Here is a 23022-nt window from a genome sequence, read left to right as displayed (position 1 = left end):
TGAACACACATGCGCGTTTTGTGCTGGCGACGACCAATCGAAATCTACATATGCTGCCATGGTATGAGAAGAGGTCATATGACGAGCCCAATGGCATGGCAGACCGAGCCTGGGACCCCTTTAGGATCAATGGAAGATGGGCGGAGTTGGGAACCCAGTGAAGGAACATGTCGGGAGGCCATTGGGGATGTTATGTTAGGTTCATTGAACAAGCATGGCGGCTGAGAATAAATCATTTGCTTGGCACGGCCCTGGCTGACCTTTCACAGAGCTTCTATTAAATTTTATCTAAATATTTTTTGGATCAGTAAGCAAAGGGTAAATTCTTCCTTTCATTCCTTTTTTCCTTTTTCTTTCCATCTTGGTGATACAACAGGAAGTTTAGCCATCACTAGAATGGGTGTCCCCATGCTAATTCCTGTTCTATAGTATTTCACTTAATGGACAGATGGGGTGAATCCCCCCCACCACAACAATCCTAAGAGGGGGTTCAATATTCTATCCAAAATCATAGTTTTGGCTTTCCATTTTTTAGCCCTTATCAACCAATCAGAATCCATTTGCCGTATAGTGCCCGGCCTGGACTTCTTTGGTTCTCTGCCGCCCTTTGCTAAGTCTGTTTCTCGTGACAATTTTCAGGCTTTTCTATTGGCTGCTCAGGCAGTAAAAGGGTTGTCCTCCTAGATTCTAAGCTCTTTGGGGCAGGGTCCTCTACTCTTCCTGTGTCACTGTCATTTGCAACCCCCATTTATTGTACAGCACTGTGTAATATGTTGGTGCTATATAAATCCTGTTTAATAATATTAATCTTTTATGAGTCGGTTCTGAGATTCACGCAGACTTTGATTTTCTCAGTTTAATCCATATAGCCAAGTGTCCGGCTTGTGATTGGACAGCCAAGGAGCAGCAGAGAGTTCATTCTTCTGCACCAATCTATCGGCAGCCTGCTTGTTGGGCAGTTTATATATAGGTCACATGACTGGCACCTAGGACTGCCCCGGCCCCTTGCCAATTGAGATTCACCATACAGGTGATTACAGAAGGCTGATTTATGTTCAAGGTAGAATCTAAGACTAGTTGTCCTTAAACTGAAGGGTCTTTCTCCTTGCAACCAGGGCAACAGTACTGTGCATGCCTTGAATTATCTTCCCTTATGTATATAGCTCAGTCTGATAAGAGGGATGGCAGTGCCATCTTTGGCTGGATATTTGCTGCAGGTTCTGGAAGGTTCTGACACAAGCACTGGAATCACCTTCCAGCCAATAGGAATTCTCATTGAAGTTTACTAAAATCCACCAGGTCAGACCGATACCCTACAAACCCAACCTGTGCCCAGGCTGTGGCCCCTTTACACCTCCTTACAATGGGGACTTTGCTGAACATTTCCCACCAACACAATCACCTCTTCTTCTGAATTTCATGTCCCAACCCTGTGTTGCAATCGTTTGGCACCTTTGTCTGACTTCTATGAAGGTGCCAAATTCCATTTCTTTGTTGGGCATTTACCTCACTCAAAGGTCATTCTGTTCAGTTTGTGGCTCTGCTGTAATGCATGCTGGGACTTGTAGTTGTAGAAGATTGTTCTGGATTCACAGAGCCAATGCAGCTTTATATATCAAAATATTTGTTCAATTCACAGAAAGATTTTTAAATGGAGCTAGCTTACTAGTATGTCTTATGCTCCACCCCCTACGGTCTCACATGGGTCTAGGAGCCAATCAGAATGTGCTGCAGGGCACATGTGCCAGACAAATGCAAACGGGGAATAGTAGAATGCTCCACCCCTTACTGTCCCACATGGGTCTTGGAGCCAATCAGATTCTGCTGAAGTGCACATGTGCCAGACAAATGCTGAATGACATTCAACCAGTCGGGGCTCCTCTGCTTTATTCTGAATATATTGACAATGCTCACAATAAGGATTGATGCCCTCTTCAGGGTGCTCTTACTAATTTTAGGTAGTTCTATGGAAAAGCTATGTTCCCTAAAGCAAACCTTCAGCCAAAATAAGCCATACAGCCCCTTAAAATATACAGTAACACCTTTCTGTCATAGTCACCTTCAATCCTAAGAGTACTAACTAAATTATAAACCTAATCATTCATCCTGGATTCACCCCCAGCTTGTAATTGGCCAATGAAAGTAGAAGCTGCACACTGATAGGCTCATCTGTCTGTCATTCGCTCTCTCCTCCAATAGCACACGAGGTGCTGCTTTCTATTCTTGATCTCCAGCCCTGCTGTACAGGGACTGCAGGAGACATAACGGCTGTAATTCTCATACTGGCTTATTGAAAGACTAGCTGAACAGAATAAAAAACTTTTCCTAGGAAGGTTTGTGCTAATGCATTTCTCTATTTTACTTCTTTAAGCCCAGCAGTGCAAAGATCAATGGGAGGGGGATCAGTGACCCCCGGGCGGTGGTATTGCCGGCATACGGCAGCTTTATTACCAATGGCTGACTAATAACCGTTGCGTTAGATACTTGGAGAATTTTTATTCTTTCACTTGCCAAAGAACAGCCCACGTTTCCTGTGTGAACGCTCCTTGTATGATCATGTGACCTGAAGCATAGGCGACAAGCCAAGTCATCTAAAGTCTACAATATAATGTCCCTGATATAAAAGATTCAATGAACATTTATCGTATCGGTAACTTTAATTTCCCCCAGCAAACCGATGATTCCGATTGGCTAATTTTGTATTTTATTTTGACAGGTGGATAAACAGCCTGCGGTGACGGCCAAGGTAAGAAATGTCTGCTTTTCTGGGTGCTTATATATCATCGGAGTTTCCCTATCTTTGTTCTGTAGTTTTCTATTATTACATAATGGAAAGTTAGTTCAAGAAAAAAATAAATGAGAAGTGGTGAAAAGTTCACAACCCCGGACAGCCCAGCAGAATCATTGCACTTCTAATACTGCCACTGACAAACATATTCACTGTAAACGCCAAGGGGATCTATTTATATCAAACGGTGAATCTGACATTCACAGAATTATTCTTTAATGTTTCCAGGTCCATGTTTTTTTCAAGGGCGGTGACTGATTGGTGACTACCAGGGAATATTTGGGTGAATGTCCAATGCCATGCTTTATAAATGGACCCCGAAGTCTGCTGAATTCCAAACTTTTAATGAAATGAATGCAGCTTTGTAATAATTTCTATTTAAGTGCAAACAATAGAAGTACCTGCATCGGGCCGCTTACATTTCTCTACAGAAAAGCTCAGAGAGAGGGAGGGAGAAGCAGAACAAAGAACCAGTTGGGTGTGCTGTGTATATATAGCAAGGTGTATGCTGGGAGAGAGCATACTTTTGGATTCTGTTAAAGACTGAGGAACTCTTCAATATTTGATCTATATCCGTGGAATATTGATTGGCAATGCTCATCAATCGATCAGGTGGGAATGTTAGAGAGCAAGCAGCAGACAGTTTGTAGCATCGGTGAAAAAGAGATACAAATGTGTAAAGTGTTTTATTTCATTGTGATAGAGTTCCCTATATATTGTGATTATTATTAATAAACAAGATTTCTATAGCACCAACATATTACGGAGCGATGTGTGCTTGTTACGCACACTTGCATTATTAAACAGCAGGGGGAGCTCTCATTGGCTGGTGTTTGATCAAGGTTAAGGGGTGGGGCAAAATAATGTACCGGTATTATGTATATATAACCTTCATATGCTTTATAATATTTTAGGTTTCCTATTGCATTTCTGTATTTTGTCTACCATAAGCATTTGACAACGGCTCAGATCAGATCCCAGCATCTAGTTCAGGCCGGCTTAGCTGTCACGTATTGAAATGGAGGGGCAAGAGTTTAAAAGTTTGTTTTCATACAGAGTTGTTTGTTTTTTTCTTTGTTTTAGTTTTGTTTTTTATGTTTATGGCAACCAATTGGTTTGGAGAATATTGCAACACTTCTACACAAACAACTAAACAGTTTAGTGCCCTGGTACCCAGCTGGCATTCCTTTGGCATTTATTGTGCAGCCTTCTGGGACTTTGCAGATTTTTTTTTTTTTTTATCTCTATACATTTTTTTTTCTTCTGATCACTTGTTTACTCAATATTTAAAGAAACCATAATATAAAATCATTAATTTCATGGCCTCTAGCAGTCTCGTGTTATGTGTCACTTGATTCTAATCTATAGTCTGCATTCTCTGACCCTCTCCTATGTTGTGTTTGTAGTCTCTCACCATGCCTTGTAACAGGTCTGTTGAGCCTGGTTCTTCCAAGACTGGAGAAGGTGACTATCATGGGAGAACCTGGGTGATCCGGCAAAACAGGAATGCATTTCCTAAATAAATTGCTAATAGTTGGCAAATGTTTGTCCTGGACCAGATCCATTCCTGGTTTGCTGGACCACCCAGGTTCTTCTTGATGATCCATCTTCTCCAGTCTTGGGTTTATTATGTGAGGTCCTTGGGTGATACCAGGGGCAGCAATTGACCCCCTAATATTAACTTGACCACTGCTGGTTTAGTGTTTTCCAACCTGTTACTAATTTCCCGTTGGCAATGTTGGGGTTGTGCTCCTCGCTACTGATTGACCACTAATTTATAATATGAAGCTATTTATGTTGTCCGGTCTGCAGTGTGAAAAGTTAATTATTTTACTAGCTGCCGGTAATGTGTTAGTGGAATGTGCCTTGAAGGCTGAACACAGCAGTTTAAAGTGGACCAAAAGCCCAAATTCTGGGCAGCATGGGGACCCTATCACTCATTTAACGGGAAGTAAAGAAAAGTGACAATGGTCATAAGACAAATGAATGCAGCGGTGAATGTTCCTAACAAACCTCAGAGGATTTTACCTTTTTGTTACCTCTTCTCATGTTCTGTTCCCCCATGGCAATACATTGTAAATTGCAGCGAGTTTGATATGAAATACTGCCGTTTGCATGTTGTGTTACTCTTTATTGCCAAGTCTTTTCCTTGCAGTGAATGGGGACCGGTCCCGTGATGTGTCTTGCTTCCGATTCCTCATCGCCCTCCATTCAGCCTGCTGACCCTTGTCACTTCCTCTTGTTTCTGCTAGATAGCTATTGATCTCTAACCCCATCCCCCTCCCTCCATTCTGTGTAACCAAAACTTTAATGACATAATATGAAAACTTTGGTCAATAAAGAGCATTCATAAAGCTGGCGGTTACAATTGATTAGCAATATTACTGATAAGCTGTATTCATAAAGCACCAACATATTAAGCAGCGCTGTACATGAAACAAGATGCAGATCCTAGTTAAAGTTGAGGCTGGTATAGAATTGTTCTCCTCTTAACATTAAAAATGAGTTTTTTTTTTTTTTTTTTTCTTTAACCTTGTGTTTAAGAAGTTTCCTTTTTTATTATTAGTATTATATATATTATATTATAGTATTTATTATTTATTTTTTATTTATTATCCTCCCTTGATGTAATAGAAATGCCAGCAACATTTGCAAGCCGCTGTATGAAATCACAACTCTCATCATGCCATAGGAAATATTCATCTTGCTGGAACAAGTCTGGGATCAGAGGCTGAGGTTCCAGCAAATAGCGATATAAAGAAGAAGCTATGCCATGGCCGGTGGTTAGGGAAAGAGTGGGCATAGTTGCCGCCATTATTCTGCAGTCCTTGGGACAGGAAGGAATTCTCCAGCATTTAAATGGCATATCCTTGCATGTGTGCTGTAATTCTTTTAAGGTTATGATGACCTTATTGAAGGTAAAACAAACTTCTGCCTGAAGTTTAGCTTTAACATTGCACATTTCCCCTTTATTTTAGGTTTGTCAGTTCTAAAGGTTTATCTTTGATCTATTTGTATATGAAATACTGGGCTGGAAGGTATGACGTCAAACTGCATGTGAAAAGTTTCAGCTAATCGGGAGTCTAGCACAAGGTGGTAAATTCCAGCAAAGTCAGAAAAGCAGATTAAACACGCTCTCTGCTTAAAAGGCCATTGGTGTTAAAGGGGTCCATTGCCTGCACTTTCCATGGTTATGGCAGGCGGCTGTGGTTTGGTTTTTAGACCAAAGAGAAAAGCGGAGAATGGGATTGCTTGGCTCCTTCTAAAAATCAACTAAAGCTTTTGTGGGACTCTTTAAGCAGCACAAATACAATTATCAAGATTAACAACAAAAATACAATTTTATTTTTTAATATTTAGAACATTTAAAACCATGGAAATTATATCCCATATTTTCGGGCATATGGGATCCTTTATATTCTCGTTCTTTGTACTCTACGCGTTTCACAGCAAATAAATCCGTTTTATCAGTAGGTTTAGAGAACTTTTCCATAATGTTTACCACCTCATATACAGCAACATGTATTGAATCTGCTTTCATTTTAATCCTCCTCAGTAGCTGACCTCACTAGGAGATGTCCTCTCTGATATTGGCCCTAAAATACATGGGAAGGGGGGTTTGATTTTAAGGGTTAAAGGACTGCACAACTGATCCTTTAGAGCAGGGTTGTCAAATTCTGACCCCCAACATCCTTTTTTTTTTTTTTTTGGCCCCCAAGGGAATCCTAAATGTGAACTGCAGCTGGCTTGCCGCTGCATTGAAATAGCGCTGCCACTACAATTCCTGGCATCACTTGCGTCTATAGACCAGCGGGCTCTCTGCCTATGTGTGGCCCCGTATTGGACTGTTTTACAGACGCAAATAATATCGTGAATTTTGGTAGCGCCGCTATCTCAATGAAGAGGAAGATCCAGCTCATAAGATTTAGCTCGGCATTGGCCGTGTCTGGTATTTCCAGCACTCCCCCTCAGCTTTTCCTTGTTACCCCAAGGCATGGACATGAATGATTGGATTTTCATTGAAGAATATTGTTATTATTATTGTTAGCCTGTGCAAAAAGGTTACCATTGAAATTTAACTCAGAAGGCTACAAATAGAGAAAGAGGCATAAGATTTTTTTTCTTAAATAAACTTAAAAAAAAATGTTATGCCTCTTTCTCTATTATAAGCTTGTTCCAGATTGAATGTGAAGCAAAACCTCCTTGTCTCCATATGAAAAGTCTTTATATCTAATGAGAAGGAAACATTTCCTCAATTTTTTTTCAATAAATTTCAAGGTTGGCCCGCGACTTTGTCTAAGTTTTTAATTTTGGCCCTCTGTGTATTTGAATTTGACACCCCTGATTTAGAGTGACCTTTCCCCAGGTAAGCAAACTGGCTGCACCTCTCTTGGTGGACCCAGTGGAACGCTAATTGGAACACAGCTTGAATCCTGAGCCATGAGATAACAAGGTCACTGTAAGGCTGCATACACACGTGCAATAATTATCATTGGAAATGCATGCACACCAGCAATGTCATAACTCCTGATCTGCATACATATTCTTTTCAGCGGCTTGGTGGATTATATAACAAAAAGTGCCCAACGACGCCAATGAATGGGAAAAGAACGACCATCCCGGCGGATCTGATTGGGTGACGATGGTTTGCAATCTATTGTGTGTGTGTGTGTGTACGGTCGTTCAGTGATCGAGGATTGTTCTGCAGTACACTTTTTCCTGTACATTTCCTGCATTGTTCAAATGATCGCATCTAGTGTGTGTACAATATTGGTGGATTCTATTTGAACAATCGTATTGTTGTAGCATGTACAGAATTGTGCACAATGCAATCGTTCAAAATAATCGTTCACGTGTCGTTCGTTTTCTAACGATAATTATTGCATGTGTGTACCTAGCTTTAAGGCACGGTTGCACAGTCCTTTTACCCTGGAACCCCCCCCCCCCTCCCATGTATTTTGGGGCCAATATCAAGAGAGGACATCTACTAGTGGGGCCAGCACGTGAGGAGCGTAGGATTGAATTTAAATCCAATCCAATGGCTGTTGCTGTAGAAGACGTGTTTAATATTAGAGAAAAGTTTTCTAAACCTCCTGATGAAGCGGATCTACTTGCCACAAAACGCGTAGAGAACACATATATTCCTATAGTTTTAAATGTTCCTTATATAAAATTTTTTTTTTTTTTTTTTTTTAAATAATCCTAATGAAGTGTTGATAATTGTGTTTTTGTGCTGCCTAAAGTCCCACGACAGGTTTTGTTGATTTCTTTTTGATGTGGGTGTATGTACAATTCAGACACATAGTATTCAGAGCTACGCTCTCATTCTGTACAGTGGCTTCAGTACTTTTAGTGAATGACCCCAAACAAGCATGCACACCAGCAATGTTATAAATCCTGATCTGCGTATATATTGTGTTCAGCAGCTTAATGTATTGGTGCTTATGGGTTAACATGACAGCCAGGAGCGGAAGTCTGCAAGGGCAGCCTCTGTTCTTTTTTTTTTTTTTTTTCTTTTTTTTTTTTTTATGAGGTTTGGAACAAAGCTGCTTGTATGCCCTGCTTTATATCAGTCCAGATCTGGAACAAAAAGAATCCATTACCCAATCAATGAGCAATACATAGGTCATGGTGATCCCATAGCAGGGGCAAGCACGGACCTACCTTGAATCCCAATAAGCTTATACCATGCAAGGAATGGAAAACATTCTCTATTTGGTTTGGAAATACGGAATTGTTCTATTTAGGGATCTTAAGGGTTTTCTTATTAGAAAATATGGAAACTATTTTGTTTTAAATGATGGCATAGTGATCTGATAAACAGTGTTTTTGGCTGCATTTCTGAGACTGAAGTTATGTGTGTGGTTTAAATACAAATAGAGCATAGCAGAGTCTCTTAATCTAGAACTAAATTGGAATGTTCCAGGAGAATTTAAAGTGAGACCCTGCATTTGTACTTTACAGCCAGCCACTACAGTGTTTATTATTATTTCCAGAGTTCCCCTATCATTGGATTTGCTGCTAGCAGTAAAGCTGGGTACACACGTGCAATAATTGTCATTAGAAAATGAACTCCTATTGCTTATGCGCGATTATTTTGAACAATTGTATTGTGCACAATTCTGTACATGTTGTAATAATACAATTCTTCAAATATAATCCACCAATAATGTACACACGCTAGATATGATCGTTTGATGAAGTGACGTGTACTGCAGAACCATCCATGATCACTGAACGACCATACACACAATAGATGGTGAATGATCATCGCTCAATCAGATTCGCCGGTCGTTCGTTTCCAGCGACAATCCTCGTTCGTCAGCGTCATTGTGCGTTTTATTAACAATTATCAGACGATCGGTCGTTAGTCGTTCATTTCCAACGATAATTATTGCAAGTGTATACGTAGCTTAAGGATGAGAAGCATTGTGCAATTCTCAAGAATATATCGCATCTGGTACATGTTGTAATAATACAATTCTTCAAATATAATCCACCAATAATGTACACACGCTAGATATGATCGTTTGATGAAGTGACGTGTACTGCAGAACCATCCATGATCACTGAACGACCATACACACAATAGATGGTGAATGATCATCGCTCAATCAGATTCGCCGGTCGTTCGTTTCCAGCGACAATCCTCGTTCGTCAGCGTCATTGTGCGTTTTATTAACAATTATCAGACGATCGGTCGTTAGTCGTTCATTTCCAACGATAATTATTGCAAGTGTATACGTAGCTTAAGGATGAGAAGCATTGTGCAATTCTCAAGAATATATCGCATCTGGTACAATGAGGAGTAGAAGCTGCTACGTGATCGGTTTTCCTGCATACATTGGCCAATCTATAATCTGCAGCACTGGCACCTGAAAAAAGGGGTAGGGAGTCTCTTGATCCCTATGCCCAGAGGTGCCAAGTAGTAACCACATCACAACAAAAGGAATAGTGTGTGTGGGGGGGGATTATTACAATAAATCCTTTTGGCTGCCATTTGCAGTGCTATGGGCGGCACAGTGGCTCAGAGGTTTGCACTCTCGCCTTTGCAACGCTAGGACCCATGACAATGTCTACATGGAGTTCGCACGGTTCTTCCCATGTTTGCATGCGTTTCTTCTGGGTACTCTGGTTTCTACCCACATTTCAAAAACATGCAGTTAGGTTAATTGGCTCCTTCCCCCCCAAATTGACCTTAGACTGTATTATTGACATATGACTATGGTAGGAACATTAGATTGTGAGCTCCTTTGAGGGACAGCTAGTGACATGACTATGGACTTTGTACAGCACCTAAATATTACACAGTGCTTTACAAATACTGGATAATAATGGGTGGACATAAAGGCAACCTATCGCTGGGATATTATGAAAGCTGCTATTGTTAAACCCCCCCAAAAATGTGAATTTCCTGGATGTAAAGCTGATCTTGTGGTTTCAGTAGTGTCAGTCACACACAGGGAAACAAGCATGCAGATATCTGCAACAATTTGCTGAACTCCTGAGCTGCATACTCATTCTGGGTTAGTGATTCAGAAGGTTTTAAAGGCAGAGAATTGGAACGCCAACTAGCCAAGCTGGATATTTGTAGAACCAGGTCAGAAATGGCATTTTCCATTATTTCTCAGTATAGGACCTCTTTACCAAGGGGGCACAAACACTTTTTCAAGTACCAGGCTAGCCGTGATGAAAGGGTTAACGTTAATGGATCTTTCATTCAATATTGCATGCAGTTAGTTTTGCAGAAAAATCTCAGTGAGTGCCCCCTTTTGTGTACTGATAACAGAACCCTTTTGTGCATGGTGCACGCTCCACTATGGACACAAGCATAGTGCTATGTCAGATTTGATGGTGGGTTCTTCTTAACTTTCTGTTCAGCATGCTTGTTCAGGGGAGTGACTATGTCCGACACAGCAAAGCAACTTATAAACAATGAAATGTAAGAATACAAATGTATTTTTAGTATACGGTGCAAGATTTTTTCAGTGCTTGTAGCCTTCATAGCGTCTATACAACAAAGGAATTGCCTAGGAATATGAGCAAAGCTGCAATTTTCAGTGTATGTCTCCTGCATCCCTTTAACATGCATATGGATTCCTGCTGGTCAGCCAAGATCTGGATCCATGTTTGTCAGCCGGGATTCTATAGAACTCTAGGGTACCTCCAGAGGTTCCTGGAGCAATGAGAATCTTGTGCAGTTTTGGTGACCTCAATCAGTAGGGGAGCGTTCTTCCCACTGGGCAGCAATGTAAGAGGCATGCTTTGCACTGATCACAATGCTAAAATACTGTGAGCTCTGGATATAGTAACTATAAAAGGGGCTCCCTGAAGACCTGAAAGTTATTTTAAAGGTTCCCCATAAAAAAATCTAGATGGGAAGAAATAACTTTAAAATTCCCGGGGTTGCTTTTTATCTTTTTATAAAGCCTTCTGTACAGCTGGCTGCAGATAACTATAAGTAAATCTGATCTGGCGGAACAACTGATAAGCATTGCATATCATGTGTACAGGTTAAAGAGTGACTGTTGCAAGCAATGCTTAAACCAGCTTGTTTGGCTGCCAACATCAAGCTGCGCTCCAGTATTTGGCTTTGTAAACACGGAATGCTTTACATGCACTTGTTTGCATAGAGAATAGATAGAGAAGAATAGATCACGGGGGATTTAATGATCACTTTTCCTGCCCACATGGGAGTCAGCGGACAAGAATCTTGCCATGTTTTCCATGTGTGCCATAAAATGGATATTTCCAAGTAACAAATGTTAATATTTGCCCAGAGATGGACTTTATGTAGCAAATTCTTCTTGGTGCACTTGGTTACTGCAGAGTGCAAAGGACTGCAAAGTACATAGCAATTGGGGTCAGGCAGGAGATATGACCAGAGTCTGATACATTATAGTCAGCTGGAGTAGACTAATGGCAGAGTGATTGTTAGGTAAGATAGGCAGTGAGGTGGCATCTTACCCGCAGCTGCCCAAAAGGAATAAATAGGGGGGGAATTAGGCAGCTCAGTACCAGCCTTTGCAAAATTTTAAAAGCTGGTTCACGAAGAATCAGTGCAGAGGAAGCTGGTAAGGTGCTGCGTTCTGGATCTGCCCAGAAGCCACTGTTCCCACCACCCATTTGAACCAACCCTTCTCTCCTCTATATGGATATATAAGTTAGAAGAATTCCCAGTTCCATGCCAGCAGATCATATTCAACCTTGCACTGAACAATGAATGTTTGCAGTGGAGAAGTACAGAGATTTCTCTAGTTAGACAGATGAGTAAATGAAAAACCACAATATGTTTTAAAGGCTGGCTGTATTACATACAAGACGTTTCCACGCTGTTGCAAAGTTTACACCTTCCTGGCATTGCTATGGCAAGTCTATCTGGTTCTGGTTCTTGCTTCTATTCAGTGCTCATCATTCGCTTTTTGTTTGCTATTACACGCACGGGGAAAGAACAAGAGTGCAGAATTGTATGGCATGCCAAGGCTTGTAGAGGACGGCATGGAAGTGGCAGTCACCGTGTTTGTTTGTTTCAGCTACAGTATAGGGTGGTGTGTCTTTAAAGTGACCTGCTGCATATATTAGAATGTGTATTTCAATGGTGAAGTCTGTGTATGATGAGTGGCATTAGTAGGTAACTAATTGATTCCCAGAATAACTCTGGCCATGGATTGTGATGTTAGGGAGGAATCATTTCATGCAATGGTTTATATATTTGCCCCATCTCCAAATCAAAATTATTACTGTACAATCTGTAGAGTGATTCGTGTAGGCTTGTAGTATCATCCTCCACACATTACGGTTATGGAGACTCCTACAGATTTACAACTTAATTATCTCTCATGTGACCCCCCCCCCCCCCCCCCACCTACACATAACATACATACACACATGCAATAATTATTGTTGGATTATATAGTTAATTATTATTTTGAATTGGTCGTTAATTGTTTGTTTTCCAAGGATAATTATTGCACATGTGTACGTAGCCATAACCACACTGGCCTAGCCATTGGAGACAGAAAACGGTTTCTCCTATCTACTGTAGCTTTGGGAGCTCCAATGGCTTCTGATGTGACTCTCCCATATGTGGATAACAGATTTTAGTGTGCCAAATACCCACAACTTGGAGATTTATAACCATTTTGCACCCACAGCATGGCGTTGCTATCATGACCTTGTTCTATAAAGATGGCTTTGTCTACGCTTCAGGTTTTCATGCTTAGTGCTGATAATGGATGCTCAAAAATTTAGCAAATACCAGGGTGCTGTCAGGGGTGAAGAAAACTAAACTTTATATTGCAAGTTCTATATTCATCAGACGTCAGCACAAAGTGTCTGACCAGCCTACATGGGGTCCTTATCCATAGGAAGCAGAATTTACTTCTGCGACCCGGTAAAACTCAAATAGAATAGCCGCACACACCTGAACGAGTAAAATAACACAGCCTGTGGAGGGGTGCAGAATTTTGTAAAATGTATAATAAATTCTTCAGTGTTTGCAGCAAATAAAAGATGCTTGGCATTGGTGTCAGTAAAGGGCCACCATATGGCACCCAGTGATTGCAAGACCATAGCTGGTTGCAGGATCACCGCAGTGCAAACCTTTTGATGCCATATCTTGTGATCATAGCCTTCATACGGTTCCCTTTTTTTCCCCTTTTACAGAAGGAACTGCGTCCTAGACTTTGCATCATGAAGAAAGGACAGAGCGGCTATGGTTTTAACCTGCACAGCGACAAGGATCACCCAGGGCAATACATCCGGGCTGTGGATCCTGATTCACCTGCTGAGAGGGCTGGACTCTTGCCAAAGGATCGCATCATTGAGGTACATTCATCTACTTGGATAAGGTTTCCAGGCAACAAGTATTCACCGTGTAAAAACAGTTGACGCCTATGGTGATAGAGAAAGTACAAAGGAGATATGAGACTGGGCAGTCATATGGTATAGCTTGAACGAGCAGCATTACCTGACCACTGTCTCTGGTTGTTTCTCACAGGTGAATGGTGAAAACATGTTGGGCAAACAGCATGGAGAGGTGGTGAATGCCATCAAGGCTGGAGGAGAGGAGACAACGCTATTGGTGGTAGATCCTGATACGGACCAATATTTCCAGGAATGTCATGTGACCCCGAGACGGGAACACCTGTCAGGTGAGTGGTTTGCAAGATGCTAATGACATGCTCGCCCCCCTCCTCTATTACAATCTGCTTAGATGGATTATAGGGATTCAGCCTGCAAGATTCACATCTCTGCTGAGGACATGGGGGGGGGGGGAGGTGAGCAGAGATTTGTGCACTTTGCTCAATTAACATTTTACTCTGATCTTTCCTTCTGGACTGTAGGTAAAATCTCCTCAGTCCTATCAATAATAAAGGGAAAACTTTTTTATTTTTTTCCCCACACAAAAAACTTTAACTTGCATTGGTCCACAGTTTTACATTTACTCTGTATTTATAATGTTAAACCATATGGCCAAATGTATGTGGGCACGTCTCCAGATGTTGCAGCCATTACAATTTAGGAGTCCAGTTAATGTTACAGCATTTAAATACATTTTGGGCAATTATGCACTTCCAACCTTGTGGTTGCAGTTTCATACAATATAACATTGTCCCCATGCACAAAACTGGCTCCATTAGGTTTGAGAAAGTTGGCTTAGGGCACAGAGCCCGGACTTCATTCCTACTGAACACTTTTGGGATGAACTGAAATGCTGTAAGCCAGGTCTTCCCATCCAACAGTTCTTCTGATCTCATTAATGTCCTTTTTGTTGCATGTGCACATAATACCTATCACGTTCCAAAACTTTGCAAATAAGCGGAAGCTGTTTTAGCAAAAAAAGAAACAACTTTATAATCTTGCCTATCCCTATTTATTATACAGCGCTGCGTAATATGTTGGTGCTATATAAATCCTGTTTAATAATAATAATATGCCTTTGGAATAGAAAGGTGTAATAATTGGATCTCCACACATTTTTCACCATTTGTTGTATCTTCATGATTTGGTTCAGATTAGGTTTTCATCCTACTAGTATGTTCCATACATTTTGCATTTCTGAATGGTCTTGAGCTTTGACTTCCTGTAGTGCAACATGCTATTGGTAAATACGGGACTTTCAAAGTGGTAAATTCAAGCTGAGAAGTTAGAGAATTTAGGAAGTTTGTAGTGCATTCACATTGAAGGGTGTCCATGTGGAACTTGTGTATGCCTCATTAGAGATTTATGAAGATAGCGCCAGGTCTGCTAATCCAAATAAAATAGAACAAAGACAGACCGCTGTATTCAACGCTAAATAGAAGTTTGTATTGATTGTTCCATATAATTCCAATATTTGTACAAGTCTGGCTGGGATTATCAGTAGTGTCTAATGAGGAAACCTGTCTAAAGCCTCATAAATGATTCACATAAATGACTTTGGTTCATGAATATAGTCCCCTGTACCGCTTTCCCCATATGAGCGACCTGTTAAAAATCAAGTCTGAAAAGCTAAAGACAATGGCCCTGATTTATGAAAGCTGTCCAAGGCTGGAGAGAATACACTTTCAGAAGTGAACTGGGTGATCCAGAAAACATGAAATGGATTTTTAAAAATCATTTGCTATTTGCTAGCAAATGTTCTGAATCCCTGACCAGATCCATTACAGGTTTGCTGGATCACTCAGCTTCACTGATGAAAGTGTATTCTCTCCAGCCTTCGAGAGCTTTCATAAATCAGGGTCAATGGGAGAAATTCCCGAACCAAGCTGTAGAAAACCTAATTATAGTGAATATTCTGTATGATTCTGCAAAGTCTTGTAATGTAACATGTATAGCGTCTGCCACTGCAGATTATAGTAGGATCCAATTGTACCTACTTTTTGTACAGCGCTTTGTAATATGTTGGAGCTTTATAAATCCTGTTTAATAATAACGGAAGCATAAGGAACCTTGTACTTGTATTTTGTTTTTTTTTTTCTTCTGTTTCTTCCCATTTCTCTTGTTCTTTGACTATTTGTTTACCATTGTCTTTTTTATATTTAGTGCGTTACTTCCCTATGAATTGGAAGCAGACTTGAATAACACTAGTGTTACATTGTTTTCATCAAGACAAGAGCTTAATAACAATGTATTTCCTATTTAATTTCCTTTTTCAATGAAGATGCTCATTCTTTATTCTTTACTCTTTATAAAACAATACCAGCTTTGAATGCTGATATGTCAGGGAAAGGGTGGTAGAGAAAGTGGGAATGGGCAATAGAATATAACATTTATGGAGGAGGAATCTGTATGAGAAATACACACGTACTCTGCAAACTTTGGGGATGGTAGAGCATTTTACCTCGGAGAGATCTTGTATATGTATTGTACATATTTCACAACTGATCTGGGCCCATTGCCTTAATAAAAAGGATTCATTTTTCAATTTTATGGTGGAGAGGCTTAAATTTAATTTTATGGATTTTGTTTGCAGTGGCTTGTGTTGTAGATTAATATGTTGTTGCTTCGAGCTCAGGTTTCCCTACTTGGCCTATCATACTTCTATATTGTGCAAGAATTTTTGGTGGAGACAATGTGTACATTGGGGCCATTGGAAGTAGTGGCCAGCTCTTGGGATGTGTATATTATCTTGCTGCCTTTAATGTCTAACCATATTCTTAGATTTTAGTCTTATTTTAATTGGTGATGTAAAGAAAGGCAATGGGGCTGATTTATTATAGCTCTTCCAGAATGGGGAAGATAGACCTTCATAGGTGATCCTGCCAACCTGGATGGATTTGGTTGATAACGATTATTTATGTAGCATCAACATATCACACTGAGCTGTACATGTTGCAAATGACAGATATATACGGACCGTGACACAGGAGAAGAGCACCCTGCCCGGACTGATTGAAAATATTTGCCAAATAAGAGGAAATGATTTTAGGAAATCAATTTTAGGTTTTGGCCAAATTTACCCATTATAGTTGATCTTCTGCAGTCCTAAGTGTTGGGTTTTGTAAGGCCTTATGATCCTCAGCCTTCTATAGACAAACATTGCACTTGGGTGATCAGGTATGGTTCCCTCACCTAAAGAGTTCCTTAGAAACCCTATTAAACATGGGTTCAATCTTCAGGTCAAGTTCTTATAATGAACTCTCTTCAGGGGTGATTACTGAGGGGTATACACCCAAGAGGACTGTAGGTGCTGAATGCTTTGACAAAACCAGACAACTGTATTCAGTTCCATCACTTTATGGTCATCTAGTAACCAAAATGTAAGTTTTGATTCGTTGGTATGGAGGATCTGTCTGTATGCCCTTCCTGGCTGGCTGCCGGCACCTTGTCCTTAATATATACCAACGGAACGATTATGAACGCCAGGTTTTCTAATCATTTCACTATATCTACCTAGAAATCCCAAGGTATGGGCCAAGAAACATACGGCATAAATTTGCCCATAAAACCCCTGAAAATGTACACAAAGCACATACATCTGTCTTGAACAACCCAAGAAACTTAATAACATATCTGCTTCAGTAACCATACTATTGAACAATCAGAATCCATGCTCAGTCATAGCCAAACTTTAAGTTCCTAATACTTTAACCTGAATAACCTGCGTTGTTTAACCACACTCTTATCCACTTCCTGACAAGCAACTTTTGGTCAACTACCAACCTTGGTCTTTAAAAACCCCTGAAGAAGCCCGTTGGCAAAACGCGTTGGGTACTGAGACTAATATCTGACCATATATACCACTACGATCTCATGTGATATTGTAAACACAAGCTCAATAGAAACTAACTAGCATAGGATTTCTATGTATGGTAGAGGAATTGGCATAGTTGGCCTATGTCTAACTATAGTTAAAATGCTTTTGAATTAAAAAAAATCCTTTTTTTACCATTACATATGCCTATAAAAGCCTGTCTTTCTTTCTTCTCTCATAATTTGAATATTACCCCCAGGTTAATAACCCTCTTGGACATTAAACATAATAGGATCTGTATGGTTTCATCATTCTGTACATATGGTACAAGACGAAGGTGGGTGGGGGGGTGTTGATTGTATGTCGGTTTGCTGCTTTCGGAGTTGCTATAGGGACTGACCATAATCCTCTTCCTAATCTCTTCGTGCAGAAGGCTCTTCTACTTCCCTTAACAAGATCAGTGCTTTACCAAGATTTGTTTTCGTTACCTTTATTAGGTAAACACTAAAAGTCTTCTTTGTAAAGGATTTTGCTGTACTTGGGATATTGGTATCTTGAGTTAACGTGTAAAACTTTCTGAGAAGTTTATTTGCATATATTGCAGCCAATCAAAATCCAGCTATTATTTTTTTATGGACAAAGTGAACGAATGTCTATTTAAAGCAAGTTTTAGGTAACTGCCATTTGGCACGGGTTCATTAAGTACCAATAATCCCCTAGGTCAGGGGTGTCAAACTGAAATACACAGGGGGCCAAAATTAGAAAGATTTCAGCAGTTGCGGGCCAACCTTGAAATTTATTGAAAATGCTTATAAAATCCGCTAAACTTGAAGCCCCTGTAACTCCAAAAGCCTCCTGGCACCCCCTATGTGTAGCTGAGGGAGGGTGCTGGAAATGCCAGATGCAGCCAATGCGGGCCTAAATCTTATGAGTGGCCCGCTGCTGGAACTCCCTCTTCAATAAAATAGCGCCGCTACTAAAATCCCCAGCATTACTTGTGTCTATAAAACAATCCAATGCGGGGCCACGCGTAGGCAGAGAGCCCGCTGGTCTATAGATGCGGGGCCGGGAATTGTAGTAACGGCGCCATTTCAATGCAGTGGCTGTCCAGCTGCAGTTCATATTAAAAATTCCTTTGGGGGCCAAAAAAAAAGGATCTTGCGGGCCAGATTTGGCCCGTGGGCCAGAGTTTGACACCCCTGCCATAGGTGTATATGGATAGACGTTGTATTTGCAGAACTGTTCTTAAAACTCCATAAAAGTGGCGAGGCTTGTGTTCCCTCTGGAGTGGCCATACCACTGCATAATGGGCAGTTCTGCACTAGATAAGTAATATATTTACACATTGCAGTACAGTTTTAGGATTAAATGGCTTCCCAGTTGTTCTTATTTATAACCCCTTTTAAGCACAACCTGCAGCATTTTTTCCCTTAGGGACTCTGATACGTAGTTCTTTTCTGTAAAAGTTACTTTCCTTGTACATTACCGTATGTGTGTAATATGGTAATGAAAAATTGAAAGACTTTTGGCACGTTTTCTAGAGAATTTACACATGATGACCATTTACATTTTTGTATTGATGGTTCTAAAAGTTCACACATGTGATTTGATCATTGCATATACGATCGGCATACTGAAACCTATTTATTTTTTTCCCCCAAGGTCCTCTGCCAGATAAAATTGTGAATGGGAACCTAGAAAAGGTAATTCTTCCTAATAGCTTTAGTTTGAGTTGTGCTGCTGTTGATTATTGTAATTTTAGAATACTTACCCAAATTTTCCTTGTGCTCTTTAGGAGAATAAACCAGAGAACCTGGAGAACGAGAGTCCGCGGGACTCGGTGGTATCAAATTCCGAGCCAGAACCACTAGAAACCCCACCTGAACAGGAGGCACAGAAGGTACACCTATACCTTGCATACAGATAACTTTGTATTTATTATTTAATATTTCCATATAAGCAGCGTACTGAATGTGTTCTCCTACTGGCCTTTTGCAGTCTATTGTTTCGCAGAGTTCAGACTGCTAATGGGAGAAACAATGCAAAACCCAGTCAGCCGTTCTTCAACACAGATATGCTAACAATTCGGGGCAAAGTGACCCGGTCCCATAAAACCTAAGCAGGGGGGTATCATGGTTAAGGGGGAGCAAAGGACCTTGCCAAGGTTTAAGACCTTGGAGAAGAATGTTTATTGGCTGGTGGGACTAAATGCTGGGAAATCGTGTATTGCTAAATTAGAATCCTTGTTATACGTTCTTTAACCCTAAATCATTTCTGGTTTTAGGATATGTCGAATTCCACCCCAGAACCTGCCTCCGACCCCGTCCCAAGCATTGAAACACTTGACCTTAATTTGTCCCTGGCGGCAGCTAAGGAACGAGCCCACCAGAAGCGATCACAGAAAAAGGCACCCACCATGGACTGGAACAAAAGGAAAGAAGTCTTTAGCAGCCTGTGAGAAAACCAGGGGACAATGTGTACCCCATGTCTGTACCTCGAAACCTTCCTGTGACGTTAATCAACAGCCATACCCAGCCATCCTGTATTTCCCATTCCTTGTGTCATCAGCGATTGTATATCGGTTCTGTGGGGTGATTGCCAGCCAGTTGCTGCATGTGTTTATTCTTTTTAGCCTGTGAATCCGTCCATTGCTATCCAGGGATAGCGTTGGTGCCCATGCGGGCCCGTACAGCAATAACGCTCCGAGCCGTCTTACAGGGAGCAGGTGTCTCTTTCCAATCCAGGGACTGGAGCAAGATGTTCTCCTGCGCAGACCACTTATTTCTGTTAGAACATTCCATTTCAGAGACTCTTTAAGGTCCTGTTAAATTTCCATTTTGTTTGCAGATTTTTGAATATGTTTCTAATGAAGAAAAAGAGTTTTTCTAATATTTTGTGAAAACTGTTTAACAAGATATTTTGCTATATAGCTTAATACAGATTTCTTTACTTTTAAAGTGTCTGTGTGCTTTATTGTGTTTGTGTTCCGATACAATTAGGACTGCGGTATGGGCCACATACAGCCTCCTCGCTCCTGGGGGGACCCTCAGCGGTTTAAGGACTCCCCTAACTGTTCTGATACAGTGTCCCCTCTTTGATAATTATGTGAGCAGTTCTTAACTACCATAATCCTAGATGAGGTATCTTAGACCCTCCTAAAGATTTATTATCCTTGCATTAAAGTATATCCAATGCTAAAGTTTAAAGCTTTAACTCGAGTCTAATTTTGAGTCTTGCACAGTTGTGTAGATTCCTCTCCTGTACTCTGATCCCACTGCACACTGTGAGCTTCTTGCAATGTACATTTAAAGCAGCAGACAATTGGAACTCACCTTGTTTCTTGGCTGGAGGGTTTAAAACATCACTTTGCATCTGAACTGTCCATGGTCTATTCCTTTAATTTTTTAGACTGACGCCTGCATTTCCATACTGCATTTGCATTATATACTGCATTTCTATATTTTTGTAACTCCCCCAGCACCTCTTGCACCATGGCTGAGATTTTTCCAAAGTAAACTGATCTCAGGAAATGATGTACTGCTCCCTGCCAACCACTCCACTCCAACCTGCTATCCACCTGCATTTCATAGGCATTTATATTATGTTAATTGATTGGGCCATGAATCACCTTTAAACAAACTTCAAAAGGTAAATTTTTTATTATACTGATAATGCAGAAGGGAAGGAGCCAGGTAAGATAAATCTAAACAAGTTAAACTTCAGCTTTAAATGCTGCTTTGTTCTATGTTTTTGTTCCATTTATGGCATTTAATAAAGTGCCCACTCCTTGCCTGCAGTAAATCATTGAAATGATTAATTTTCAGGAACCAGTCTAGCGATTGGGGGCAGCCAAGTGGCTGGCAAGATTCCAACCCCCAGGGGTACCACTGGTCTGAGCTAGACCTTGGCGTTACTCTCTATATACAGAATAACCTTCAGTAACATCTAATTACATCAGCAGGTTACACCGAATGTTTGTATAGTGGGTGGAAGTGGCCAATGTTTACATAAATTATATGTTCCCTCCTGCTATTCAATAATTGCTGTTCAATGGGGATTTTTGCCAGTTAATCTGTCTTTAAAGAGAAACTAAACTAAAAAATGGCTAAAACAAAAAAAAAAAATCCACTTACCTTCAATCCTGCAGCGCAGTCGATCGGTCCGGTGGTCTCTTCCATCGGGTCCTGCATTGTCTTCAAGTCGGTGTGCCAGGAGCCGCCATTTTCTCCTTCTCTTCTAGGTTCTTCTTCCTATGTCACCTGACCCAGGCGCGAGATCGAGTGACTTAGGTTGGAAAAAAAAACTTGCCAAATTCGCTGTGCATGTCAGTTCGGCAATTTTTTTCCCTTTTCATGAAAAGGCTCCTTCTGTGCATGCCTGAGATGCCCAGGCATGAGCAGGAGGAGCACCCAAGAGCCTCCCGGGATGCGTGACATAGGTATCCCGGGAGGCTTTGCCTTACATAAAAGGGTTGTCCAAGCTTTTATGTAAAGTGAAATTTCTGAGTTTAGGGATCACTTGGCATTGGCAAGAACCTATCCTTCTCAAAATTCTTATTTTAGTAATGGTGAGACTTTGGGGCTGATTTATTAAAGCTTTCCAAGGCTTGAGAAGATACACGTTCATTAGTGAAGCTGGAATGGATCTGGTCCTGGATTATAAACATTTGATAACAAATAGCAAATGACTTTCAGGAATTCTTGAGAGTAGGTTTGCTGGATTTCCCAGTTTCACTGATAATGTTTATCCTCCTTGGAGAACTTTAATAAATCTGGCCCGTTGAGCTGATGTTTTTTTTTAAAGAAATATATATGTAATGTGCACTTTTTTTAATGTCTTGAATACTTTTTGCAGAGGACCCTGAACGATACATGTCAGTCCTGGTTTTGGGTAGATCCTGATATGGGTTATGGGTGGGTACACACAAGTTTAAAGCTCACTTGTAGACGACTCAAAACCTTTACTCTGCCGGAGTGTTCAGCCAACCATGGTCCCTGACACCCAAGTTAGCAATGCTTACTCTTCCTGCTGATTGCATTGTGTAGACCAGCCTTATTCAACCTTTTATTTACATAGGGGGATCCCTTGAAATAACCTTTAGGTCTTCAGGGATCCCCTGCTTGATCAACTATATCTACAGCTCATGGTACATTAGCATGGTGACCATGGTAGGAAGAATGTCACCCTTACATTGCTGTCCAGTGGGGAGAATGTCACCCTTACAAATACCCAAAAAGATAATTGGGGTAAATTAATCACACCTGAGATACACAAAATTACTCAAGGAACCCCTAGCAACCTCTGGAGGAACCCTGGTAGAGAAACACTGGTGTAGACTGTTATATTTGATCTAATCCTTCAGAACAACAATTCCTTTTCAGAAGAGAATTCAGTCAATATTATATTAATGTCTGTATATGTTTTCTTATAATAATTTTCAATATAGTCTTATGGCAGCACAATGAAGCAAGATTTTCTGTCTTCTGCATTGCCTCCCTGTCACATAATCTGTCTATTGCATCTGCAAATACTGCAATTAAATCTATTGAGGAAAAGG

At 40.6% G+C, this 23022-nt stretch overlaps 1 protein-coding gene across 1 annotated transcript in view; it reads left to right on the top strand.

Annotated features, from left to right (window-relative positions):
- Positions 1 to 20422, top strand: part of NHERF1 (NHERF family PDZ scaffold protein 1) — a 21553-nt gene extending 1131 nt beyond the window's left edge. Inside the window, exons 2-7 of the mRNA XM_072403326.1 lie at positions 2717 to 2746; positions 13454 to 13615; positions 13788 to 13941; positions 19128 to 19168; positions 19261 to 19365; positions 19750 to 20422. Of these exons, the coding sequence (XP_072259427.1) occupies positions 2717 to 2746; positions 13454 to 13615; positions 13788 to 13941; positions 19128 to 19168; positions 19261 to 19365; positions 19750 to 19923 (666 nt within the window). The 3' untranslated portion in view covers positions 19924 to 20422. The remainder of the gene's footprint in view (positions 1 to 2716; positions 2747 to 13453; positions 13616 to 13787; positions 13942 to 19127; positions 19169 to 19260; positions 19366 to 19749) is intronic.
- The last annotated feature ends 2600 nt before the right edge of the window (positions 20423 to 23022 follow it).

Source organism: Pyxicephalus adspersus, chromosome 3, assembly GCF_032062135.1.
Source record: "Pyxicephalus adspersus chromosome 3, UCB_Pads_2.0, whole genome shotgun sequence".
Lineage (NCBI taxonomy): Eukaryota > Metazoa > Chordata > Amphibia > Anura > Pyxicephalidae > Pyxicephalus > Pyxicephalus adspersus.
Note: the sequence above shows the minus strand (reverse complement) of the source record. Positions and strands in the feature narration are given on the sequence as shown.